The sequence below is a fragment of the Euwallacea fornicatus genome, chromosome 33 (genome assembly GCF_040115645.1).
Source record: "Euwallacea fornicatus isolate EFF26 chromosome 33, ASM4011564v1, whole genome shotgun sequence".
Taxonomy (NCBI): domain Eukaryota; kingdom Metazoa; phylum Arthropoda; class Insecta; order Coleoptera; family Curculionidae; genus Euwallacea; species Euwallacea fornicatus.
Genome location: NC_089573.1, coordinates 1,237,178 through 1,260,017, shown reverse-complemented (window position 1 = coordinate 1,260,017; position 22,840 = coordinate 1,237,178). Strand labels below are relative to the sequence as shown.

The following is a 22,840-nucleotide window of genomic DNA, read 5'->3' as shown; positions in this document are numbered from 1 at the left end:
CGTCAATTCGGAAACATGTGTTTTATTAAACGTCAAATATCTCAAAAACGGTAAGGGCTAAGTATAACACATTATTCAGAAAATGCGTTTGAAATCTTACGCAGACTCTAAAAAAAATAATATACTGGGGGTCCCATTTTAAATAACCAGGTTAATAGCTATTTCCAGTTGAACCGAGGGTGACAGGATGCTGGAAATATAAAAAAAAAGATCATGTCGAAGTTAACTTAACTTTATATTTTTAAACTCGTATCACTTTTAGTTCCTAGTAAACTTTTAATAAACGGGTTGGGTAAATAACCCTGTATACATACGTATATGGTAGGGGAAAAAAATCCATGTTCCCATTTGTTCCTTTTGAATTCGGCAATTTCAAATGTATCTATAAACAAAAATTTTTAAAAGTCTTGTTTCACTTTCACGTAATATACTACCTAAATGTGTAAAACATTAATAGTGACCTTGCCAAGACGCTTACAAAAAATGCATATCTGTCCAGGTTTCTCCATCCTTTCTCCATTAATCCCACAAAATGTATGCTGCTGCGGGTTGGTGGATTCATTAAGATGATTTCGGCAGATTGTTGTGGTGGAGGCCTAAGCACGTACTCCACATCACAAAGTCCACAATAATTTTAACTAAAAGCATCCTCAGCAATTATCCGTTGTTGGTTGGCATAAGGCCTTGTGGTTTCCATTAGGCCTAATATCTGCCATAGAAAAATGTTTAAAAAATGGAAACAAAAGGGTCCCTTTCTATATACTAGCATCATGGAGTCGTCCGAGTGTTTTGTGGTTTAGCAATTATCATGATTGTTTTTTTTTATGAATTTCCTTTTGTTATTTCATTTATTTCTTTTCAACATCAGTGAAAAGCCGTGAAAATAATTTATATGTGGTTAATACCTCAGAACGGGCAAACAGTGGCAATAGCCTTGTATGCTATGATTTAAATAAATAAATAAGTTGACATTTTTTTCAGAACATTACATAACATAATTTTAAACATATCAGGGGGTAGTGCATGCACATAAAAAGGAAAGATACATATGGCTGGTAAGTATTACAACACTCAACAAACACACGAAGCATTCACTGCTAAAACTATCAGGTTGCAAGGTTTTGTAGGACACATAGATATGTATATGTGTAATTTTTTTTAAATAAAAAAAAATTTATTGACTCAAGTAAGTGTAAAATAAAAAAGAGAAGTTCTCTAACCTAATGCGTTGAGTCCGATCTCGAATGTATGGACTTATTCGTAACAAGGCAGGTTCCCCCTAACATCATACCACTCCAATTTTGATAGGTGAGCGCGGCATAAACAGTCAAATGCTTTAGAAAGGTCAAGGAAAAAGCCGACAACATGGAGTCTCTTCTAACCGTTAAAGCATAGGAAGGTCACCTCGAAATCTGACACCTCCCCAGACCTTTCCCACGGCTAATTATGTCCATGGGGTTGGAAAATTGACAATAAACTATTCGAAAGGAAGAATTTAATCAACATAGTTTAGAAGGTTTTCTCAAAAAACTTAACAAACAACCTTTTTATCTAAGTTATCCGCGATTTTTACGAGTTTACCCTCAATTACCGGTGTTTTTGGAAATTTCCTTCCATTGAGGTGAACGCTTTGCCCAGACTCGAAGGTACCAGCCCCATTTACGCTCTCTTCGACTACACTTACAATGTTTGTAATGCAGCAAGTACAATTTTTGAATTGAACTGGCTACAGCCTTTCTTCCGAGTTGTAATTTCGGATCGAAACCAGAAATGATACAAAAATTATGGGAATTTTAATATTAATATGATTTAAAAATATGTACATTTTGATCCAAAATCACAAGTGGAAGAAAAGTGGCTTAGATATTGACAAGTAATCGTTAGGAACCGCAACTACTTGTTGCGATTCAATTATTTAGGACCCTGTTCAACATAACTTTCGATTTTCTGATCTAAAAACAGGCATTCTGAGCTGTGTCAATAAGTTAACTGAAAGCTTGAACCAAACAACAGCAACTTAAAAACTTTTATTTTTTGTAAAAATCTTCTTTTATCAAACGCTAATGGTGGATATCGCGGAAATTTATATATAGAAATTTATAATCTTGATTCAAAGAGGAAGTGGCTGCGCACCCAGGGCCTCAATGTTTCTAACGTCTGTCCTGTTTCACATTTTGCTGTGTTTAAACCTGTGCAGACGTAGTCGCTAAAACTCTTATAGATTTGTGGCTCTAAATCAACATAAAAGTTCCTCAGTGTTCATAAGGCATCAGTTGAGGATCCCAAGTTGGTCGAGTTAAGCTAAAAACTATACCTCAAGAACTTCAAACTTTTCTGAAAAATTTACAGGAAAATATCTTTTCAGCAGCAGAAAATTTCCTTGTTTTCGACAATTTTTGAAACTTCGATCGTCCATATCTCGGAAATTTCACGCAAACATCTGTGAAACTTAATTAATAAGGAATCTTTTTCTACTCTTCTGCCATTCGATGGTCTTGATTCTGTTAGACCAGAAATGTTAAGTGTATTTAAATTGTCTTCAATATGGCTACATAAGTATGACTATGTTGTTTAAGGTGTATCTGCGTGTAATAAATGATATTAAGTATTCCAGAGCATGTAAAATTAAGTCTTTCTGGATTGTAGGACTAGAAGGAAAACTATACAAACTTAGTAATATAACTTAAAAGATGTATTTGAGTAATGTTTATCTATGTACATTTTATAGTAACATTAAGTCTACTAATAGTATCAAACAAACTTGCCGGAAATTGCATAACAGTACGCATAGAAAAAATTTAAACAATTTATAGTAATGATACGAAGATTTCCGGATGTCCACTCGACATGTTACGTTCTGGCGTATATATCCACTGAAAACTAGTATGTTCTAATAAGAGAGCCAAAATAACGGTGTCGTATAAGTATGTACCGTGCAGAGATTTCATTAAAGAATAGAAATCATAATTGGGGGTGCACTCGCATCAGGTCTTTATAATCAGAGGATTTTACAGTTTTTCATAGAAAAAAGCAAAATAATTTATTTATGTACATATACTACAAGCTTACATACTAAACAATGATAACTTATTATTAAGTATACATGTTTTCGTGAGGTTTAAGATTAAAGAACGTATACTAAAAACAATAATTATTTGGTATACATCGTGTTTTTTTTTGGTGCTATACATTGAAATTAAAAAAAATTTCGGTTAACAAACTTTTAGAAACCCAGCTAACTGCCCATTGACAATTAGAGTATATTTCGGCGTAGATATGCAAGGCGGGTTTAACAAAATTTCACAAATTCTAGCACTTAAGACTCATCAAACGTGAAACAAATTTAGTTTGTGCAATTTCTCATTTACTAAAAGTACTACATACAAAAGATCTATCACATAAAAAGCACACTTATATTGAAGTAAGAGTGTTCGAAATCGAAATTAACCTCTGACTATAAAGACGTAGGTTTATATTTTCGGGTCTCGATAATGCAGAACATTAAAACGATTTTTTAAATACTGATTTGTAAATCTGCTGGAATATCACAGGCAGAGGTGGCAAGTTGTTGATTTCCATCCTATTTGGAGTTGTTAATTGCTTTTCCTCCGATTGACAAATAAAGATAATTTTTAATGGCACAAAACAGGCCGTAAGTACCACTTTTACCACCGAATATACACTATAAGCATAGAAAGTTCACTTGGCTAAATTCCTAAATGCGTCCTTGGTAACTCGGCTGCCTTTGCCTCTTGCCTCGCGGACCCGTTGGAAGCAGCAACTTTTTTTTACTTACTATAATACCTGCCCTCAGTGATGGTGCCTTTTGATCTGACTAGTTCCGCGGCTGAATGAACTTTCTGGTTATATAGGAATCAAAAGAGTCTAAGAACACCAGAATAGTTTCTCAAATAATTTGTTCTTGTGCAAAACCCAGAAATATTTGAAAAATTTACTGTTTCGTCCGACACACTGCCAGACATGTCGAGATTACTCAAATTTACTGACATTTAAGAGACATATTCAAAATTCAATAGGGCAGCTCTTCCGTAGGATCAATGAGCCGTTAAAAACATTTCACAAATTAAACGAAAAAATATTATACATATTCTATATAACTGGGTTGATAGCCAAAGATAAAGGCACATAATATACGCATATTTCTTATACGCGGTAAAGTGGTTCTCTTATAAATCCTATTTTAATAGCGACGTGAAGCAAGCCACGCAGTATCGGCTAGTCGCTCGTGTTGACCTCACGTCGTATAAGAGAGCTCTGCAAGTTTTCGCACGTCGGCAAATAAGTACTGGAATAGATAGCCCGAATCTCGGTCCACAGCCGGCTCGCTATGTCGTCGAGTAAGATCGCACGCGCTTATTGGTTTTTCCATTTTTCCCCATTTATTTTTAGATTTAATTATATACTGTATTGTGTCTAGATCGTCTTATAATAACCAGAGATGCATATATGTTTTATCTGTTGCTCGAATCATCTTCCGGTCACAACGACCACGAACCACCAATTGAATTGAAACCATCACACGACCGACGTTACCATTTAAAAAAATTGATCGTGATGTCACGCCTTTGACAGGTTTCAATAAAAATTTTAAATAACTATGGACAAAATGTGTCACTAAAAGTAAATCTTCCGACGGTTCTGGGTATTGACAAGAACAAATTATTTAAGGAAATATACACATATTTCCAGACATTTTGATATCCTGTGTACGTTCGGTGGCTTCGGCATATAGACAGACAAGCGGCAGTAAATATTTTTACTGCCTAGGCAATAACAATAAAAAAACCTCAAATGTGTTATATAAATAATATAATATTAAAAAAATATTTATAGCCTAGGCAATAAAAGTAAAAAAAACTTCAATACAATGGAACGGAATTTTAATTCATACCGTTTGGAGAAAATATTATGTGTTTTATTTGGCGAAAACGCAGATTTGCTGCCTTAACTTACGACGACACTATCAATCGTCGTAGGCGGAACACTAATAATATAACATAAATAAAAATAGCGCCGCCTTCTAAATCATATATCGACCAGACGAGCAATGAAGAGCAATTATTAATTGGTGCTCGTTAATGTTTCCTCGTGTTGTCTGTTCATACAAACTCAGGCAACATTCAAACCAACTGGCCCACGGAAATTTTTGCTCGTGTTCACAAATGATCCGGATCTACTGAATACATACTATGGATGACGACAATAATGATGTTAGTACGCTCTGGATATTTTGCTATACGAAAGACGCTAAGCTTCACATTATAAAATCTGCTATCCCCGTCCGTCGTGAGTTGTTAGTTCAGTGTAAAAAATAAATTAATTAAATACAACAGGTCAATTTATAACCCACCAGTGGTTAATGTCCTATTAGTTGTTTCCAATACGTCGAATGTGATTGGCATATTTTATTTGTGCAATTTGTTCTTTAATGTTCTGACTAATAAAAATGAAGTCCTAAAATCAGGTAATACTAAAATCTAGTGATGTGAGTCAGATACTAATTTTCTAGTCAATCAAATTCTAATGAAGTAGCAGTAAATGGTGGCGTGGATGTAGTGAAAACTGCGATTAACAGAACGTTAATCGCAGTTTTCACTATATCCACAGTACAGTATAAATCCACCTTAAAACCAAAAAAGAACATTAAATGGTGGATGATAACACTATTTCGCGATCGTGAATGGAGTTGTGAAAACAGGTTTTTAACCCTGCAAAAAAGAGAATTTGTTTTTATAAAACGTCGGGTACCACCTCACGAGCGGCGAATACTTTAATACGTCGCCGAACATCTGTGAGCATGACCGAACGCGCCCCTAACAATATCTCAACTAGGTCGTGATTTCAGAAGCATTAATACAGAATGTTCACTCAGTGCCCCTAACTTACTCTCGTCTGGTCGACACTTGGCTTTAAATAGCGATGCGGTAGTAAATTCACTACTTTTTCGCCTTGTGAAACAAATAATTATTTTTGGCATCAGATGGTATTATAATCAACAAGGCCAATGTCATGGCTGCAAGACAGTTCGGTTCATCCTTGGTTGCGTGATGTACATACAACCGGTTGAAAGTTTGCAACTCATGAAGCTCAAATAATGACATTCACGGTTGAAACGTTGATACTGACTGGAAATAGACTATCATTAACATTTAGTTTGGCATTATTTTAATTTTGATTATGTGTTAAGTTACAATAAATGTGAAAAAGTCATATAGTCCTCCATGGAATACTGTACATGATGATACAGTTCTGAATATGATGCGGGAAGCTATGGACAGTTGAATGATAATGACACTACACGGTCAAAAATATGTTTTTTAGGAGGAATATTATTTACACGTCAGATCAAAATGTAGTAAATTAAAAAGAATAGAAAACTATTCATCTATAAAGTTTCCTTTTGAATATATAGTCCTATTTTAACCCCTACCTTGCACAATTCACATTTAAATTAACAGCTAGCTATCTTTTACAATTTATCTAAAATAAATAATTATTGTAACAGATGCTATGGACAGATATTTTCCTTTAAATTAACTATACAATTACCATTAGAAGAAAACTACCTCAGACATTGATACGTTCAAAAAGAAAATCGGATTTACACTGTTTTTCCTCGAATAACCACGATCGTTTCGGATTAAATAATCTTAGTATCAGATTCATAGACTTACGGAAGTAAATCTTCAATTCTTCAAATATTCACATCAAAACCAAAATCATTGCCACAAGTTTCCTTTCATATTTTTTTTTCACATCCTTAATTGGAATTTGCTCTTACCGGCAGTATGCCAAAAAGGAATATGTTTACTATCACAACGCGGTTTTAATATTTCGAAAGCTAGGTCACTTCGCGAAATTGACGAAAATGCATGAAATATCATAATTTATTTCAAAATTAATGTTCACAGTGACGAGCGCTAACATAAACCAAAGTTATCCCCGCCTACAACTATCTCTGTAGGGACAGTAACCTTGCCGACAGGAAAACCTAAACTACACACTTTTAGCATTATACACCAAATAAAGTGAGATTATAATAATAGTTGCTAAAAAGTTAGGAGACCTTCGGCAAAATCCCTAGAATGTCATTTCTGTGGCAACTCTCGGCAATTAAAAAAAAATTCAATTTTCAAAAATTTGCTCAAAAAATGTATGCACGCATCGAAATAACCTAGGAGACGAGTAAAGAACAAGACGGGGAAAGGTAAAAATTGATGCATGTAGCATTTTGTGGAAGAATAAATACAAACTAACTCAATTAATCATATAGTTGAATCAATTGCTGTTATTTAAACATAGAGAGAAATTAATTAATTACATACAACGCTAGAAAGTATTAGGTGTATACAGGCTGAGTTTTTTAAAAGAAGAAATGCCAGTTTTTGAAAAATAATGTTGGTAATGGAAAAATCTAAAAACACGTCTACCATAATATACGTAACAACATATGTAACATAATGGGGGCAAACTGTCGAGGATATTACGAACTCACTACCCTCTACCAAATGCACCCCTGCCACCCCACATAACCTTTTAATCACAAGAGCATGATTGGGACATATTGTCGGAAGACATTTTCAATTAAGTGTTTCAACGGTACAAACATTTCTGGAATCCCGCCCCTCAATCTACCCGACAATGTTTAAAAAACAAAATCCATGAGTAAGATACCTAGACGAAGAATTAAACGGTTTTCAACGACGAATGAGTTGATAATTAATTCACGGTTTTATTGTAATTAAATCAAAGTATGAGATTTGCCGGTCAATATAAAATATTTTTTTATAATAGGTGTTCGCAATATCGTCCCTTATTTTTCATGCAAGTGTACAAACGGTCACAAGATGTTGGCATTTATACTTAAAAAAAACCAAAGTGTATACATATGCATCTCTCCCCTAGGCCATTTTAATGCATGCATGATTTTATTAAATGAGTTTTAATTTTTTTAATTTATTTTGACAAATCCTGTACGGCGTCCAGATTTTGTTATCATCATAGAATATCGCAGATAATGCAAAAGATGGATAATGACGATTTTTAAAAACACATTTTTACGAAACCTATAAAATCACCTTTAAAATTTTCGTAAGTCGCTTTGTTTTCGAGTTATAAGGTGAAGCTTAAAAACTGTTTAAATAGGCGACTGCTCGTATATCCCTTATCTTGGTATCAGGTTAAAAATAAAATCTGGCATTCGATATTCGTGGACGGTACCTGGTCGAATTCTTTGTTTTATTGATTAATATTAAAACGTACTATGCTCTACGAGCTCTACGTCGAAAAAGCAACACCCCGAACCTTCCAGTTAAAAATACCGGAAAACAGTTGTTGATCTCCTGAGTGTATCGGTGTTAGACGAGAAAGATTCACGTTCCAAGGAGAGCAAAAAACCTCTCGATTTCAACTATATGTATGACAACAACAGCCTAAATGAGTATACTGGCAAGAAATTATGATGTACAACTATACCGAATGCGATGTTGACACGATGCATCAATCATATGCAAACTACGGTATAACTGGAAACATGAGAAGGCGATTGATAATAATTTTGTATCCGTTACTAAATATACACAACTGCCAAATACCATTTGCAATATTCAACTGAAAAAATCTCGTTTCAATTATCCTTTGAAGAACTTTTTTTGAAACACTTTCGAATGACATGAGATCCCAGCACATCTGAAGACGGGCAACAAACGCCGCGTTTGTCGAGAATACGAATAAGAGAAATGCGCTATGTAGAACCTGGAAATACTATCCAGGATTCGAATAATTTATGGCAAATGTGTCTATTGTGGCACGAAAAATTCGTAAAACAAAATATAAATATTTCCAGTGCAGCAACTTTTCATGTATAGAACATGTTACCGAAATATGTAGGGAATGTCTTCGACATCGTGACGGCGAAAACTCCGAAAACTAATTTGACTTCACAAAATTTTATTTTTAGAAATGTTACCTTTATGTAACCTTAATAAACAACTGTAAAACTTACCATAATATTTTCTTTCAACAAATTAAACTCTTAAATAAACACATTTCAAATCAAAAATTATTTTATGAAATCAGTCTCAGACTCCGATGGCACTAGTGTTGAAAAATCATATTAGTTCTGGAAAATTAAGATACCTTGGAACTTACTGCTGTAATATTCTTCGGATGTTTTGTTCGTTTTTACGTGACATGTCACTTTTTAATCACTTTAAACTTAAAAACATGTAAGTAATCAACCTCCTAATACACACATCTAACACTGTATAGCGTATAGCACCTTCTAGTGTTATTGAAAAAAATAAAATTTTGTCTTTCCAAATATTTCTTATTTTTTCATATACGTTAAATCTTAACAACTGCAACGTTTTTACGAGAAAATATAACTTTTTCGAACCTTCAACGCAGAAGAAACTGTAAAATATTATAATGGATAATTTGGATTTTAACAATTCGGCTATTGGACAATTTGCTGAAGTTAGCTCAAGTGAGTTCATAAGTTAGTAATGCAGATGATAATGTTTTTTTTGTGCCAAAAGTACGAGGGAGCAATTCGAGATAAGCGTTCTTTATTAGATGATTAGCCAGACTCCGAAACTATGTTAACGCGGATAGAATATAACTTCAGTCTTAAATAATGAAATTTACAGAAATTGAGTAAACTACCGGATATGTAGTTTAGAAAATATATTCAGGACATTTTCGAAAACATTACCATCTTTACAAATATCTGTGAAATTTCTCCGTGAGATGATTTCCTTGAAAATACTTTAATGATTTTTTTTTGGGTGTTTGCATGTTATGTGCACAGATTATTGAACCAGAATAGTAAAAAAATCGACCTATACTGAATATCCAACACAGACGTCATAGAAACCAACAAACCAAAGCAGTCTCAATAGATGAACAAATGATTCCATTTCATGGAAAAGAATATATGAGGCAACAAGTTCGGAACTTTGTGGCAACAACCTCAAGAGGTCTCCCATTAAATTTTGGTCTTGATGAAGGAAAAGGAACATTTCTAAAATTAACTTTTATTCGGATATCTGAAAAATGGACGTAGACCGCCGAATGGTTTTGAAGTTTACTGATACGTTAACGTCAATTTGTTACAGGTATCAGGTGATTAAAAGCTGATACCAAATATCACTGCCAAACAGCCAGCTACAGTAGTTGCGTGCAATGAGAACATCGGTGGAGTAAAGCTCTAAGAAGATTACATAGGGTGATTGTAGAAGAACCACCAAATGACCTGTTTTTTTTTATTTTTTGATTTTGTAGTTGTTGCTAACTAATCATAATACTGAAAACATGGTATTTATATAAATATTCAAAACAAAAAAATATTATGAACTATATATCTTTCAAATTATGGCTAGCCAATTTGTTAGGGTTTTCTGGAAATAAGTAAGTTATTTCTGAATTAGATTTCAGATGATGATCAATCTTTGCTACAACAAAAAGTTTAGCTGTTATTAAATAAAAAAATTCTCCAGGTAAGACTTTAATTGTATGCGAACTTTTATGATACATGAACAAAAACCAATGTCAAAATGTAGATAAAGTGTATATGGAAAACTTACCTTTGCCAAGTGTGTGTCAAGCATGGGTTTTCTATATGTTGGGCAATAGAATGAAAGTGGTTTGCTTTATTTTATCAATCAATAATACTATTCAAATATCGATTCTGCAAAGTTCCAAGGTATCATCAATCATAAATTTGTTTTTTTAACGATACTTCTCGCCATGTTTATTTTGAATTTTATATTGTTCTTGGTACCTCACAATTAATGCAATGAAACATAAGTTTTCGAAACCACCTGTTCTAATTTGATTATGAGTCCGAAATACTTCATGAAATTATGCAGAATATTAACAATATACAGGGTATTCCATTAAAAAACATTAAAAACTAAAAATGTTTATATTTTATGTTTATATTAAAACTGAAAAATTAAGAATGAAAGATTTAAAAACGCTGCGCCGTTGAATTTTACGTAAAATCTCTGTCGATACCACCATTATTTTTTAACCTACGCACCAAGACTAGGGATCTACAAGCACTTGTCGCTCTAGATTTTTCTAGTTTTACTCTACCGCTTATCAATAATTTGATTTACGGGAATTTTAAAGGCAGCTCTTCAAGTAAAAATAAAATCATGAAAATCAGCTACAGGTTTTCCAAGAGTGCAACGAAATCTGGACACTGTGTATATATTTTTTAATTTCAATGTATCATTTATTAGTTACTGTATCATTTACTGTTTTCACGACGACTCTGTAACTCGCTTTATTTGAAGCACCCTGTATATGTCTTCAACCAAAGATAAAACATGAGGTGGAAAAAAAGATTCAAAATCAATGATAACAAAAATACATTGTGTTCCCACATAGGTAAAACGACTTTTCCAAAAAGTAAAAAATTCTCCATTTAAAATTTCATATTTTGGGGGTTCGTTGCTACTTAATTAAAGATGGATTTCCACAATAATTTCAATTTTCACAACTGACATATGAACCAGAAATCTTAAAAAGATAAATTTTTCTGTTGAGAAAAATTCTTCTCATGTGGCAAATACGATAATAAAAATATTTTTAAAAACTGATTTAAAATTAATATCTAGGCCCCTACGCCAAATTTCAAAATCGTTGGACTACTCTGATCTCTCACATTTTATATGTATTAATCATTCAAAATCTTTGCTAAAGTTTTTTTATTTGCAATTAAAGAAAATGTGAAAAATCAAATTTCACTAAATTTTTACTCTAAACATCTTTTCTTAATAACGTTTCGTTACATTTGGTACATAAAACGCACCTTACAAAGAAGTTTTTTGAAAAATCCTGATACATATATTTTTTTTTTCAATTGAAATCGTGGTGGTTATTAGCCATTAAGCAACTAGGGCTGAACCCTGAAATACAAAATTTTAAGTAGAGACTTTTTAACTTTTACAATTGTCATTTCATTTATACAGGGACATATTGTGTAATAAGAAGTTAAGCCAACATGATTCCCAGAAAAGGACAATTATCCTCGTTTTCATGAATCCATGAATATGCTCAACACTCTTAAAACCAGGAAAGAGGTTCTGTGAATTGAGCATCTTAAAAAGGAATTAACTTTCAGACACATTTAATCTTCCTTAGCACAATTCACTGCATTTGTCAAAAACATTGGACTTCTAGATAAACATTACCATCAAGAATAATCAGTTATACATGCAGAGACATTCCACATATACAAGGTGATCCAAATTAATACGCAACATTCCAGCAGGGCATTCCAAATAGGTCCGTGAACTATTAGCTTCAAAGATGGTATTATTACATTTAAAGCTTGGTTTGGTGAAGAATTTAAAATTTTTCCATACCAAAGTATCCACACATGTAGGCACCCTGAATATCAAAAATTAACTGGGTGTGAACATTTCTTATCAATGTTTAAGGCGTAACTACACTTCCAAAATTTGGACCACCCTGTAGAACATTACTGCGGTCTGCTTTGCTAAATGACATGAAGAAACTAATTAATTTAAATAGAAATATCTGTATGAAATTCCATATAACGCGCATTTCGTAACAAACGACAAGAAATGTAAAAAAATAAAACCTCAGTTCAAATCGCGTAATCGTACTATCACTTAAAAAAGGAGTTCTTAACTGGTTTATACACTGGTATAGGAACAAACTTCGTAAAATAAACAATAATATTAATAAGTGCCCTTTCTCACCAGTAGCAATTGTAGCGAGGATCATTCAAGCAATAGTTACTTTCTACCTTCATCTCCTGCTTCAGCCAATTATCATCCACATGGTACTGAATTGTTGCATTAAATAAACAGTTGGACATGTAACTCCAATGATCCTTTTCAGCTAATTTTTCCAATTGATGCCTCTTCCGGAACTCATGCAGCATATTGAGAGTGGGAAAACTTTCATAACTTGCAGTATCCTCTAACAAACCTGGCACTTCAAAGGTCGGCGACTCATCTGTAGTCCACGGTGGCCTCCAGATGATTGACCCCTAGCTGTTTCTTTGTCTTTTTCCCGATGGGACTTCGGCAATCATACCATTTAGCATATATTTTAATTGGGGCATATAGTCTATCACATTTCTAACTTGAACTAATGGAACTGTTTCGTTTCGATTTGAACATTTACCATTGTCCATAAGTACCTGCATCTGGCCCCTAAAAAGAAAACCCATTCCTTCTTACAGGTTTTGAACTAGAAAAAAATGTAAATCTTACGCATTTGCTTTATAAACTTCAATGCCCAAAACCTGCATAACTTGCTGACAATTCTGGACTGGGACACCATTAAAAAAATTGGCAACCAAATCCTGAAGAGTGACCAAATGTTCGGTGAAAACATTCCCCTTCATGTTAATTAAACTAAGCATCTTTCCTTGGACTGGAGCTTTTTGCATTTTATATGGAATGTGAGTGCCTGAAGTCGCCGATGGAGGGCTGGATTCAGGTAGATTGATTAGTTTACTCCTATTTCCGGTATTATTTACCATAGACCGGCCATTCGTTAGACCACCACCATCTTGTGCGGTGGCCTGCGTCCTAGATGACGCCTGGTGCGCAGGGTTATGATTCACTAATTGGTCTATTGAGTCTATAGCTCGTTTTTGTCCGTAATCCCTGCAGAAAATACATAAAATTAAGAGAATACACTTACCTGATGGGAATGCACCACAAACCTTTGCTGCTGAGAAGTCACATCAAACCTTGGCATGGATCCGTTCATATGCTGCAACAGAGGGGGAGGAGGATAGGTGCCTTGTGCTGTAGCTTGGAAATTGTTTTGTGCTTCCACAACCATGTAATTATTAACGTTTTTTTGGGCGTTGTATTGCCCCATCCTGCAAATAAAAGTAAATGTAAATACTTTGTTTTGTGTGAACCTGCTAAGGCACTCTACATGCAATTTATTTATTGGGAGATACCTTGAAATTCATCTCAAGGGATTAACCACATCATTTCTCGAATCATTTACCTAGATATGCGATGTACTCCAGAAAAGGAAAACAATGGCAATGGTGACAAGAATATTGAAACTTAATTAATTTAATTAATTCATCGTTTTAAAAATATAAGTTGAGTTGACAAAGAGAAAGAATTTTTCTTTCAAACTGCATCTGTAGCGTATCCTGTATCTATAAGATTGAGATTTATTATAAAACATGTAAACAAATTTGGAATAAAGCGATTTTAGTATAATTTTCTGAGACAGGTCTATTTAATTTTAGTTTTCCTTAAATTTTAAAACAATTTAGATTTATACAGTGTAAAAAATACTGATGAAAAATATTGGCGCTCACATTAAATCAATACTCCATTACAACTCAATGTTTAGCATGCCTAAATACGTAAGTACCTACTTCATGTAAAACAAAGATAATTCAAACTAACTTTTGTTAAAAAAAGATCCTACTGCATTAACATATACATACAAAGTGATCCACAACTAGAAACTATGGCTTGAGGCACATTCTATTGAATCACTCAAAGTATGTCTATGCAATATTTTATCAGAACACCAATCAACTGAACTCACCAAGTACTATCATCCAGCCTCTGATCACAGGAGGCTGCTGCAGGATTAAAGCGATAACTATCCAGGAAAGAAATCACATAATATTAACCAGTTAAGTACTTCTAAAGTTTTTATTCTACGTTTAAGTCATATATAAAATATGGGTTGCATTTATTCAAGACGCTGTGTGGTTCGAATTCAAATGTAATTTAGATTATTAACTAAATTATAAGTTATAAGTGATCGATCAGCTTTATCTGTCTTCATTTGATAATATGAAATCCTAACATTCCCAGGGGTAAACCACTGAAGCAACGTGGTATATAAGATACAAGGTGTCTCCGTTCTTTGTAGTAAATGTAGGATATTTTTATTGTTATCGAATTTAAAGATATATGGTGTGTCTCAAATATGTGAAACAACTCTTACAAAACGTTTAAAAAATCTAGATTTGAATTTATATTGTGTTGCGTAACGACTCCTCAAAAATATTATAAGTGTTGGTTTGGTTTGGTATAACCTGAGAAAATATCTCAGAAATAGTAATTAAAATAGTGTAATCCGGTGAACAGACATAGACCACTTACATACGTCATATTTTAAACACAATTAACAAATTAAAATAAACTCCACCATCAAAAATATGATTTGTTATCGAATGAAGCGTATCAGCAATGCAAATCAAAGGAAAAGTTTTGTTTTTGCTATCTCGACACTACCAATAAATATAAACCATTAGTATCACATCTATTGCACTCTGTGCGGCTCATTGGGATGTTTGTGTTAAGAAATTGTTACCTATTGTGTTCCTAATTCTGATCGTTAATTGTTCTCACATGAAGCTATCTACACATTATATATATATATATATATTTTTTTTATTTATATATATCAATGCAACCGTAATTAGTGTGTTATTGAACTAGAAGGGTTAAAAATAGAATGTAAGATTAATATAAAATTAATTTTTTTACGAAAAAAAAGTACTAACTCAATTAAAGTCATTACTTCAAATTCAGTCAAAGATATTTTTATAACATGAGTACTGTACGAATTACATATTGTACCTGTATGGTTTTACATATACCTATATGCCTTTTCTATTAATTTTTGGTGTCCTGAGAAAATGTTAGCAATTTTAACCACTGACTTTGTCTTTTTGTTAATTCAATTCTTGGGTTATACCAAATTATACCAAAACTCATTAAAATTGTTTCTAAAATTCAGCCCTGCTTAGTTAAAGATTGATTTTGAATATAATTTCAGTTTTAAAAAATCAGTTCTGTACCGGAACTTTTCTAAAAACTTATTTTTGTATAAAGTGCCTTTCATGTGACAAATAGAATAAAAACATATTATAAAACATTGTTTAAAATTGACAACCAGGTTACTACTCCAATTTTGGTAACGCTCAGCCAATTTTGTTTTTTCATAATCGTAAAATCCATAAAATATAAAAGATCGGAGTTGCCCAACAATCTTTTTAAATAATTCAAACAATGACTCCACAGAAATTTAAATTTATTGACAATTTTCAATACAAATTTGGCTTATCAAAATTGGAGTTGTTAGGAACTAGTCCTTAACCAAGTAATGCTGAACAAACACACAACACAACAGTTTCATCTACCTGGAGACATATTTCATATAATTTTCACAATGTCGTACCAAAAAGTTGTCACCATCTTGTTCTTGTCAGTAAGAAGTACTTTTGAAACATGTACATTTTTCCACTCTCCCCATTATATTTTATTTACCAAGCAACATACTAATGAAGTAAAAAATCAGAATTCAGTGGTGTAGTTTGTACATTTTATTTTGCACCAATGCTTAATGCAATTAACAAAACTTTTTATTTTTTATAGGACATGTAAATTAGGTATTTGATATTTAGAATTCCCCAAAAATTTAGATTTTTTCATTCGAGTTTTTTAGAAAAACAAAATTAGTGATATCAATGATTTATCTTCACAAAATTTGTCAGCTAACATTTCTACTTTTCTGAAAATTAAAATCCTACAAATGAATTTTAAAAATCGCCCTGTAGGTTATCTCTGAAACCAAGATGATGGCAACAATTCACAAAAAATAAGCGCACTGGTGCGAGCTCCCTGTAAAGCATGGATTATACCAAAGCAACATAAAAAGGAGAGAAACAAAAACATACAAGACATTATAAAAGATCAAATATATTTTAACAATACCAATCAACTAATGCAACATTATGAAGATATATTCATTGTTAAGTTCAGGCAATATTGGGAATTCGTCATGTCGAAAGAATTGGCACTCAACAAAACCATCTCATAGCAAAGATCAGTCAATTCCCGAACTTGAAAGGTTTGACTGTTAGAATCCTTTCGGATAAAACACGAAAAATTGAAACAACAACCATAACTGTACTAACAACGCAATGGAATAAAAAATGATTACAACTCCTTTACATGGGAACACGATGAAATTTAGAGCGGCGAGGAATTGTCCTCGGGGTGGGGTTTTATCCCCTCTTCTATGGTCATTACTCATGCACAATGTATTGGCCATTCTGATGATTCTAATTCTTCCATCTGAGGCACTATCTGGAAGATGCTGGATATAATGTACAACTGGTATGAAAAAGAAAATCTTATAATCCTTGATTGTTTGTGGAGTTAGGAAATTTGTCCTACTTAATATAATGCTTCCAACTTTATAGCCATACTGTAAAAATACCTCCTTCAGCAACGATATTCTTACTCTATTAAGACTAAGTTATTTATCTTTAATCTCTAGGAAACCCTCAATGAAATATATTCAATTAAAATATGTGCAATATGGATCAACATATGAAACTTTATAGAACCAGAACCAGTATTACGGATATCCCACTGCTTGAAAAAAGGAAAGCTTCAGTGATGGGGGGAGCTGAGATTCCAGGAACATTAGAATAATATACTGCATATGGCAGACTGCAATAGGTTCCTAATGAGACTATTAAAGTGTACCATCTTTTAAACAGTTAAGCAAGTCACTAATAAGAGCTTCCATAGCAATTTTCATGAGGTGTAGTCTACTCTTTGGTTACTTGCAGAGAATAAGCGTTGTTCAGAAATTGGAATGTGATAGTGTCTTGAGAAGAAAAACACTATGAAGCATCTTCTGCAGAAATGTCCAACAATTGTCAAAGGATTGGTCTGTGTGAGGGTAGTAATTGTGTCAGAAGTTGAAAAAACATGCATCCCTCAGAGAAGTGATTAGGTTTGCAAAAATTCTACACCTACTAGAGAAAGACAAATAGGAGACAATGAGTATCATGCATTGTATGGAACTGAATTACTCTTATGTTGCACTTCAGGACTGTCACCAGTCTACCCAATTTTATATAATACAATAAGGAAACTTTCATATCACTTTTTATGATAATAAAACTCAAACTTAAGATATTAAATTCCCCTAAATTAATAAAATTTCTGATAAGAGAAGCTCAATTTAATAATACAATTACTAAATAGTTAAATAGCTTCGAATATAGTCAATACTTATTTACTGAAGATAGTGCAAAGCCAAATAGTTGAAACAATATGAGAAGTGTAGAAAAAAGATTACCTACTCAGTAATGTTGTAATTATTTTATAGAACTTGGATGTGTGGTTTACCCCTCACTAATATTCAACAGGTTACATTGGTGCTATAGAACCCACATCTAGCTAGGAAAAGCATTTGAAGGAAAATGGATCAAGAGTTCTAAAAATTAGGTATCAAAACCTCATACAAAAATCTTCATTGCCATATAAGGTAGTTTGCCACTTAGTGACTCTATAATGGACTATATATATATTTGTTTTATGTTATTTGTGAGCTGGCAGTTTTGCAATTAATTAAATTTGCTTCATAAATCCCTAGAGTAGTCTTCAACAGAAACTAGGAAAAGGAACAAGGAAAAGGATTAATGATGTATAAATAGCATGCTTAATATTCTTAAATATATATAAACACATTTTTGCTCATTAAAAATAGTATACGTTCAATTATTGATACCTAATAATTAATATATGGTAAGTTTATGAACAAAAATTAAAAAGCAAATCTAGAAAGATTATCCAAAATTAAGATACATTTTTAAAACACAGTGTTATATGCTTTCAAAGAATTTGCAAATACTATTTAAGTTAATCTTAAACTGAAACAAACTTATTTTTAAAAAATCAGTTTTTTTTATATCTTGTGTTACAATTTTATCTTTTTTCTTAAATTTTTCTTGGTTTTTAATTTCCTTTCTTCTATGATATTCTTATCATGCAGCTGGTGTATAACATCATAACTGATCTAAACAATGATTGACACCCAAATAATGACAGCTATGCCAATAATAAATAGTGTTGACATGACGCAAACAAATTCCTGTGTGTTATACTCAGTGATTCATGAAAATATGATAGATGATGAAGCACTGCCAAATGATGACTGAAAAATTTTTATACCAAAAATAAAAAAGTTTGTTTTAGGTTTTTAAAAAATTACCAGTTTATAAAAAGTGCCACTTATTAGAAGGGTATCAATAATTGATAAATTACTTCATTACTCTAATATTAGATTTTAGAGTAACATGCAAATGTCAATTTTACCCACCATGATAAATACCACATCTAATACACAAATACATGAAGTACTTACGTGGCTGTCCGAACCAGTGGTGGTGGTGCTTGTGCCATATTTCCATAGTATCCTGCACTGGGCCTCACATTCCGTGTAGAACCTGGGTAAGTAGCTCGAACTGCTGAACTTGCAGCCCTAGGTTGAGTGGCATGGTATGGTGGTTGTCCACCGGTTATGCCATAGTTATTGGAATAGATGTGGACATTATGCAAAGGGCCATTAGTGGCTGCTTTAGCCTGAGTGGCTGGTTTTGGGCTAGGAGGTGGGTGTGTTGGGATAGGGGGAGCTGCAGGTTGTCTGGTCCAATGAACATTTTGTGGTAAATTTGCTTTACCAGTGATTAATAGTTGTGAAGAGTCCAAGTTCTTTTTTGGCCAATAGTCTTCAAAAACTGTTCCAGGAGGAAAGTAGTTCTTAATGTCATTTAAACTTATCACTGAACAAGAGTCATGTGCAAAAAGTTCATTTCTAATCCCCTGCACTTTACAACAGAACTTTAAATATGAAAGATCCCAGCCTTCCAGTTTGTCAGCTTTCTGCTTTAGGTTATCTGTCTCTCCTTCAAAATAAAAGAGGGGCACATATTTTTGGTCATTATATATGGTATAGGGCACTACAGATTCCCTATTAATTCGAATAAAACCACACCTATTAGGCATTTCTGGTTCTAAAGTATTCACTAACTTATGATAACAATGTCCTAGGAATTGATAAAATTCATTTGCATCTGAAAGTCTTACAATTAAGTCTCTGGATGTAAACTGTTCCCTACCAAACTGATAGTCACAATGTTTAAAGTTAATTTCATTCAATAGGCGAGCCTCGGCTTCTGTTATGTAGTAACTTCGGATATTGGTACAATTGTAAAGATCTTGATGCAAATAGTTTAGCCACTTGCTGAGAACTTTCATTTCCACCATCCGGACTGCACAATAGTTTTCACCAGACCGAATTATATATGGAATATTAACTTTGCCCATTGAGGTCCATCCAAATCTACCTTTGGTAGATTCTTCATCAATGTTTCTGCTCTCAGAAGAATTTGACTGCCCTGGCATTTTCACCTTGGATTTGTCAGTCAGAAAACTGAATATATTCATGCTCTGTACAGTGGGTTGGTTATTTCTCTGAGGTACTGCCATTTTAGCCTTGTTAGCTTCGACAAACTTAGCAGCCAGCTCTCTAATCTCTGGATCATCCTGCTTTTCTTGCTTAACACTATTATTACTATTAATGAAATTGTTTGATGAACTACTGCCAGACAAGTTACTAGAATTGCTTTTAGCATGATTATTCATTGCGATAGTCTTTTCTTAGGACTAATAGTCAAGAAACGATTTTGGCGGTTTCGTCAACAAACACTCATTTCCCATGTTTCGGTTTACAGAATGCGAGTATGTGGGATACTTTTGCAAAGCTAAAGACGTGATCCCCTTTTCTAGGGGTTGCTCTAAGTTTTCTGCTTGTTTACAAAAGTTTAAAATGAGGTTAAGGCAGATTTATTCCTTACTAAACTTGTTAGCGGCCATAGCGCCATCATCGGGAACACTTGACGTTGTACCGAATTTAATTTTGTTAATTTCTTTGCAATAGTTTGTCTAAGGGCCTAACACTTTAACAGACACTTTCTGCCTGGTAGTCTTCACCTTATTTACACACATTTACTCGAAGTATTTCGATAAAAAAGGTTTTTTTGGAAGTCAGCGCGTTCCGTCCCTGTCATACAACTGAACGTTTTTACGATCGACAACGATCGGACGCGGCGCTACTACATCGGCTCGGTCGGTGTCGGTGTACGGGAACATTTCGCTAGCCTCCTCCCGAGGTCCTTCACCCCTCTTTTGAACCACCTTTCACATGACCATTAGAAGATGGCGGCGGAAATCATTTTTCCACCAATCCGAACGCTCCATTTGCAGTTACAATTGTGACGACACACAATATGATGACGTAACCACTCCCCATGCGAGGCTAGTTACACCGTTTCCAAGGTCTAACTGTTCAAGGATATTTCTAAATATTTTTTCTCTTTAACTCACGGGAAACCTCAAATTGCACTCATATCCGATATGCGGGAAGTTCTATTTTATCGCCCTTTAAATAAAACGTAAAACCGGTTTAATCATTTGTCAGTTTTTTCGCAGTAGCGCTGCTTACGTTGCATATTTCGAATAATAAACCAGCTGTCGCATACTAACACATCCATTACGACACCAGCAGATAAGGCTTCTGTACTTATTATTTATTAATTGAAAGAATTTGAATTGTCGCAGATTGTTACTTTATATTTCCAAAAACCCATAATAGCAAATTACCAAGTCAAACGGTTCCGCTGTTCTCTTTGTCATTACCACTTCTGTGAACCATGTGCCAGCCACCACAAGATAGCGGCCGCGACTGCGCCTTATATTTGCCTTTACATTTTACCTTACGTAACCAGCAGTTTTTCGTTTCGATGCAGTTTTTATTTGACAGTTTTTACGCAGTTTATCTCATAGTCATAACTAATGTACGTTATGTCCAAAAAACGTTCTTTAGTTCTATGAACTTTGTCAAAGTCGTATAAGTTGATTTCGTTTTTTTTTATATACGAAATGGCAAAAAACTCGCGCATGTGCAGAAAATCGGGATATATGGTGCATCTGATACTGATGATCTGCACGCAGCTGACCTTGATTGAGAATTTAATTGGAAAGTGAATGTGTCGCGCCGCTCATGTTTCTTCACAATGTTCTATTTGCTGAATGCAGTGTAACACGCTTAGATTTAGAACCTTGACCGAAAATTTTTGCACCTAATGACGTTCTTATCTAAAAAAATATCGTATTCGTTTTTAAAGGCACGCATAGTACCAAATCATATTAATGGTATAATAAATTCATGACAATTTCATAGTTTTTTTTAGTCTTAACAGATATCAAATGAACATTTTAAGAAAAATGTTGTGGCTGTAAACTATTGACCTTGATCTTAGATGCACAGACGTAAATCTCTGCAGGCGCAATTGACGCATAAGAATAACCCTTTATGTGCTATCGGTATTGAGGGTTTTTTCATATTTCATTCTCTCACCCTTAAAAGCCATAAATTGCGAAAGAACTGGAAAATACAATTAAAAGTGCTGTTATTTAAAGTTAATTTGGACACATAAAAGTTTTAATGTATTTTTTGGAAAATAGATTTGGTGATAATCTGTGCTTTAGGCTGCTATCAACTAGTATTAGAAATATGAAACTTTCTTAAACTGGTGGGAACAACTTTACCAATTTTCATTAAATTATTGTTTTTACTATTAAAATACCATGATTGAATCAATATTATGCTGCTCAAATGGTGTTGCGAATCGTAGGGTTTAAATAAAAACAGGGTTTTTGATGTGTAAAAGGGCCTTTTAATGCAAAAACATAGCTAACAACTTATTTTTTTTTTATATTCTCACATATTACTTTTACATGTTTTTATTAATAATGATATTATTAATCTAAAAGTTTTCCTATCTGTCATTTTGAACTTCAAGGAAAATAAATAATTTTTATTTTCAAAATGAACATTATAGTTATTTTTTCTATTTTACTTCATCTTTCTGATGATATCTTCTAATTTTAAAACACTATACAAAACAAAAAGGTATGAA

General features: G+C 33.4%; 1 protein-coding gene across 3 annotated transcripts; it reads right to left on the bottom strand.

Moving 5' to 3' along the window:
• Positions 1-434: 434 nt before the first annotated feature.
• Positions 435-20,980, bottom strand: LOC136348509 (uncharacterized). 3 transcript variants are annotated; one of them, XR_010733668.1, is made up of 6 exons: positions 19,225-20,980; positions 14,593-14,649; positions 13,736-13,897; positions 13,278-13,676; positions 12,759-13,217; positions 435-709 (listed from the first exon to the last, which is right to left on the bottom strand). XR_010733668.1 is itself a non-coding variant. In XM_066299403.1 (5 exons), the coding sequence occupies exons 1-5, from the start codon at positions 20,502-20,504 to the stop codon at positions 13,052-13,054; spliced, it is 2,064 nt and encodes a 687-aa protein (XP_066155500.1). In that variant the 5' UTR covers positions 20,505-20,980; the 3' UTR covers positions 2,675-13,051. The 3 variants fall into 3 exon arrangements, 2 of the variants coding, with proteins under 2 accessions (XP_066155500.1, XP_066155502.1); XM_066299403.1 differs by lacking the exon at positions 435-709 and having other exon boundaries at positions 2,675-13,217; XM_066299405.1 differs by lacking the exons at positions 435-709; positions 14,593-14,649 and having other exon boundaries at positions 2,675-13,217.
• Between the last annotated feature and the right edge of the window lie 1,860 nt (positions 20,981-22,840).

Excerpts from the sequence above, each read along its gene's own strand:
- LOC136348509 (XM_066299403.1), bottom strand. The coding sequence starts at position 20,504 with ATGAATAATCATGCTAAAAGCAATTCTAGTAACTTGTCTGGCAGTAGT. Across the intron at positions 14,650-19,224 it reads CCACTGGTTCGGACAGCCAC|TTATCGCTTTAATCCTGCAG; the intron begins GTAAGTACTTCA and ends TTTCCTGGATAG. Across the intron at positions 13,677-13,735 it reads GTGACTTCTCAGCAGCAAAG|GGATTACGGACAAAAACGAG; the intron begins GTTTGTGGTGCA and ends TATTTTCTGCAG.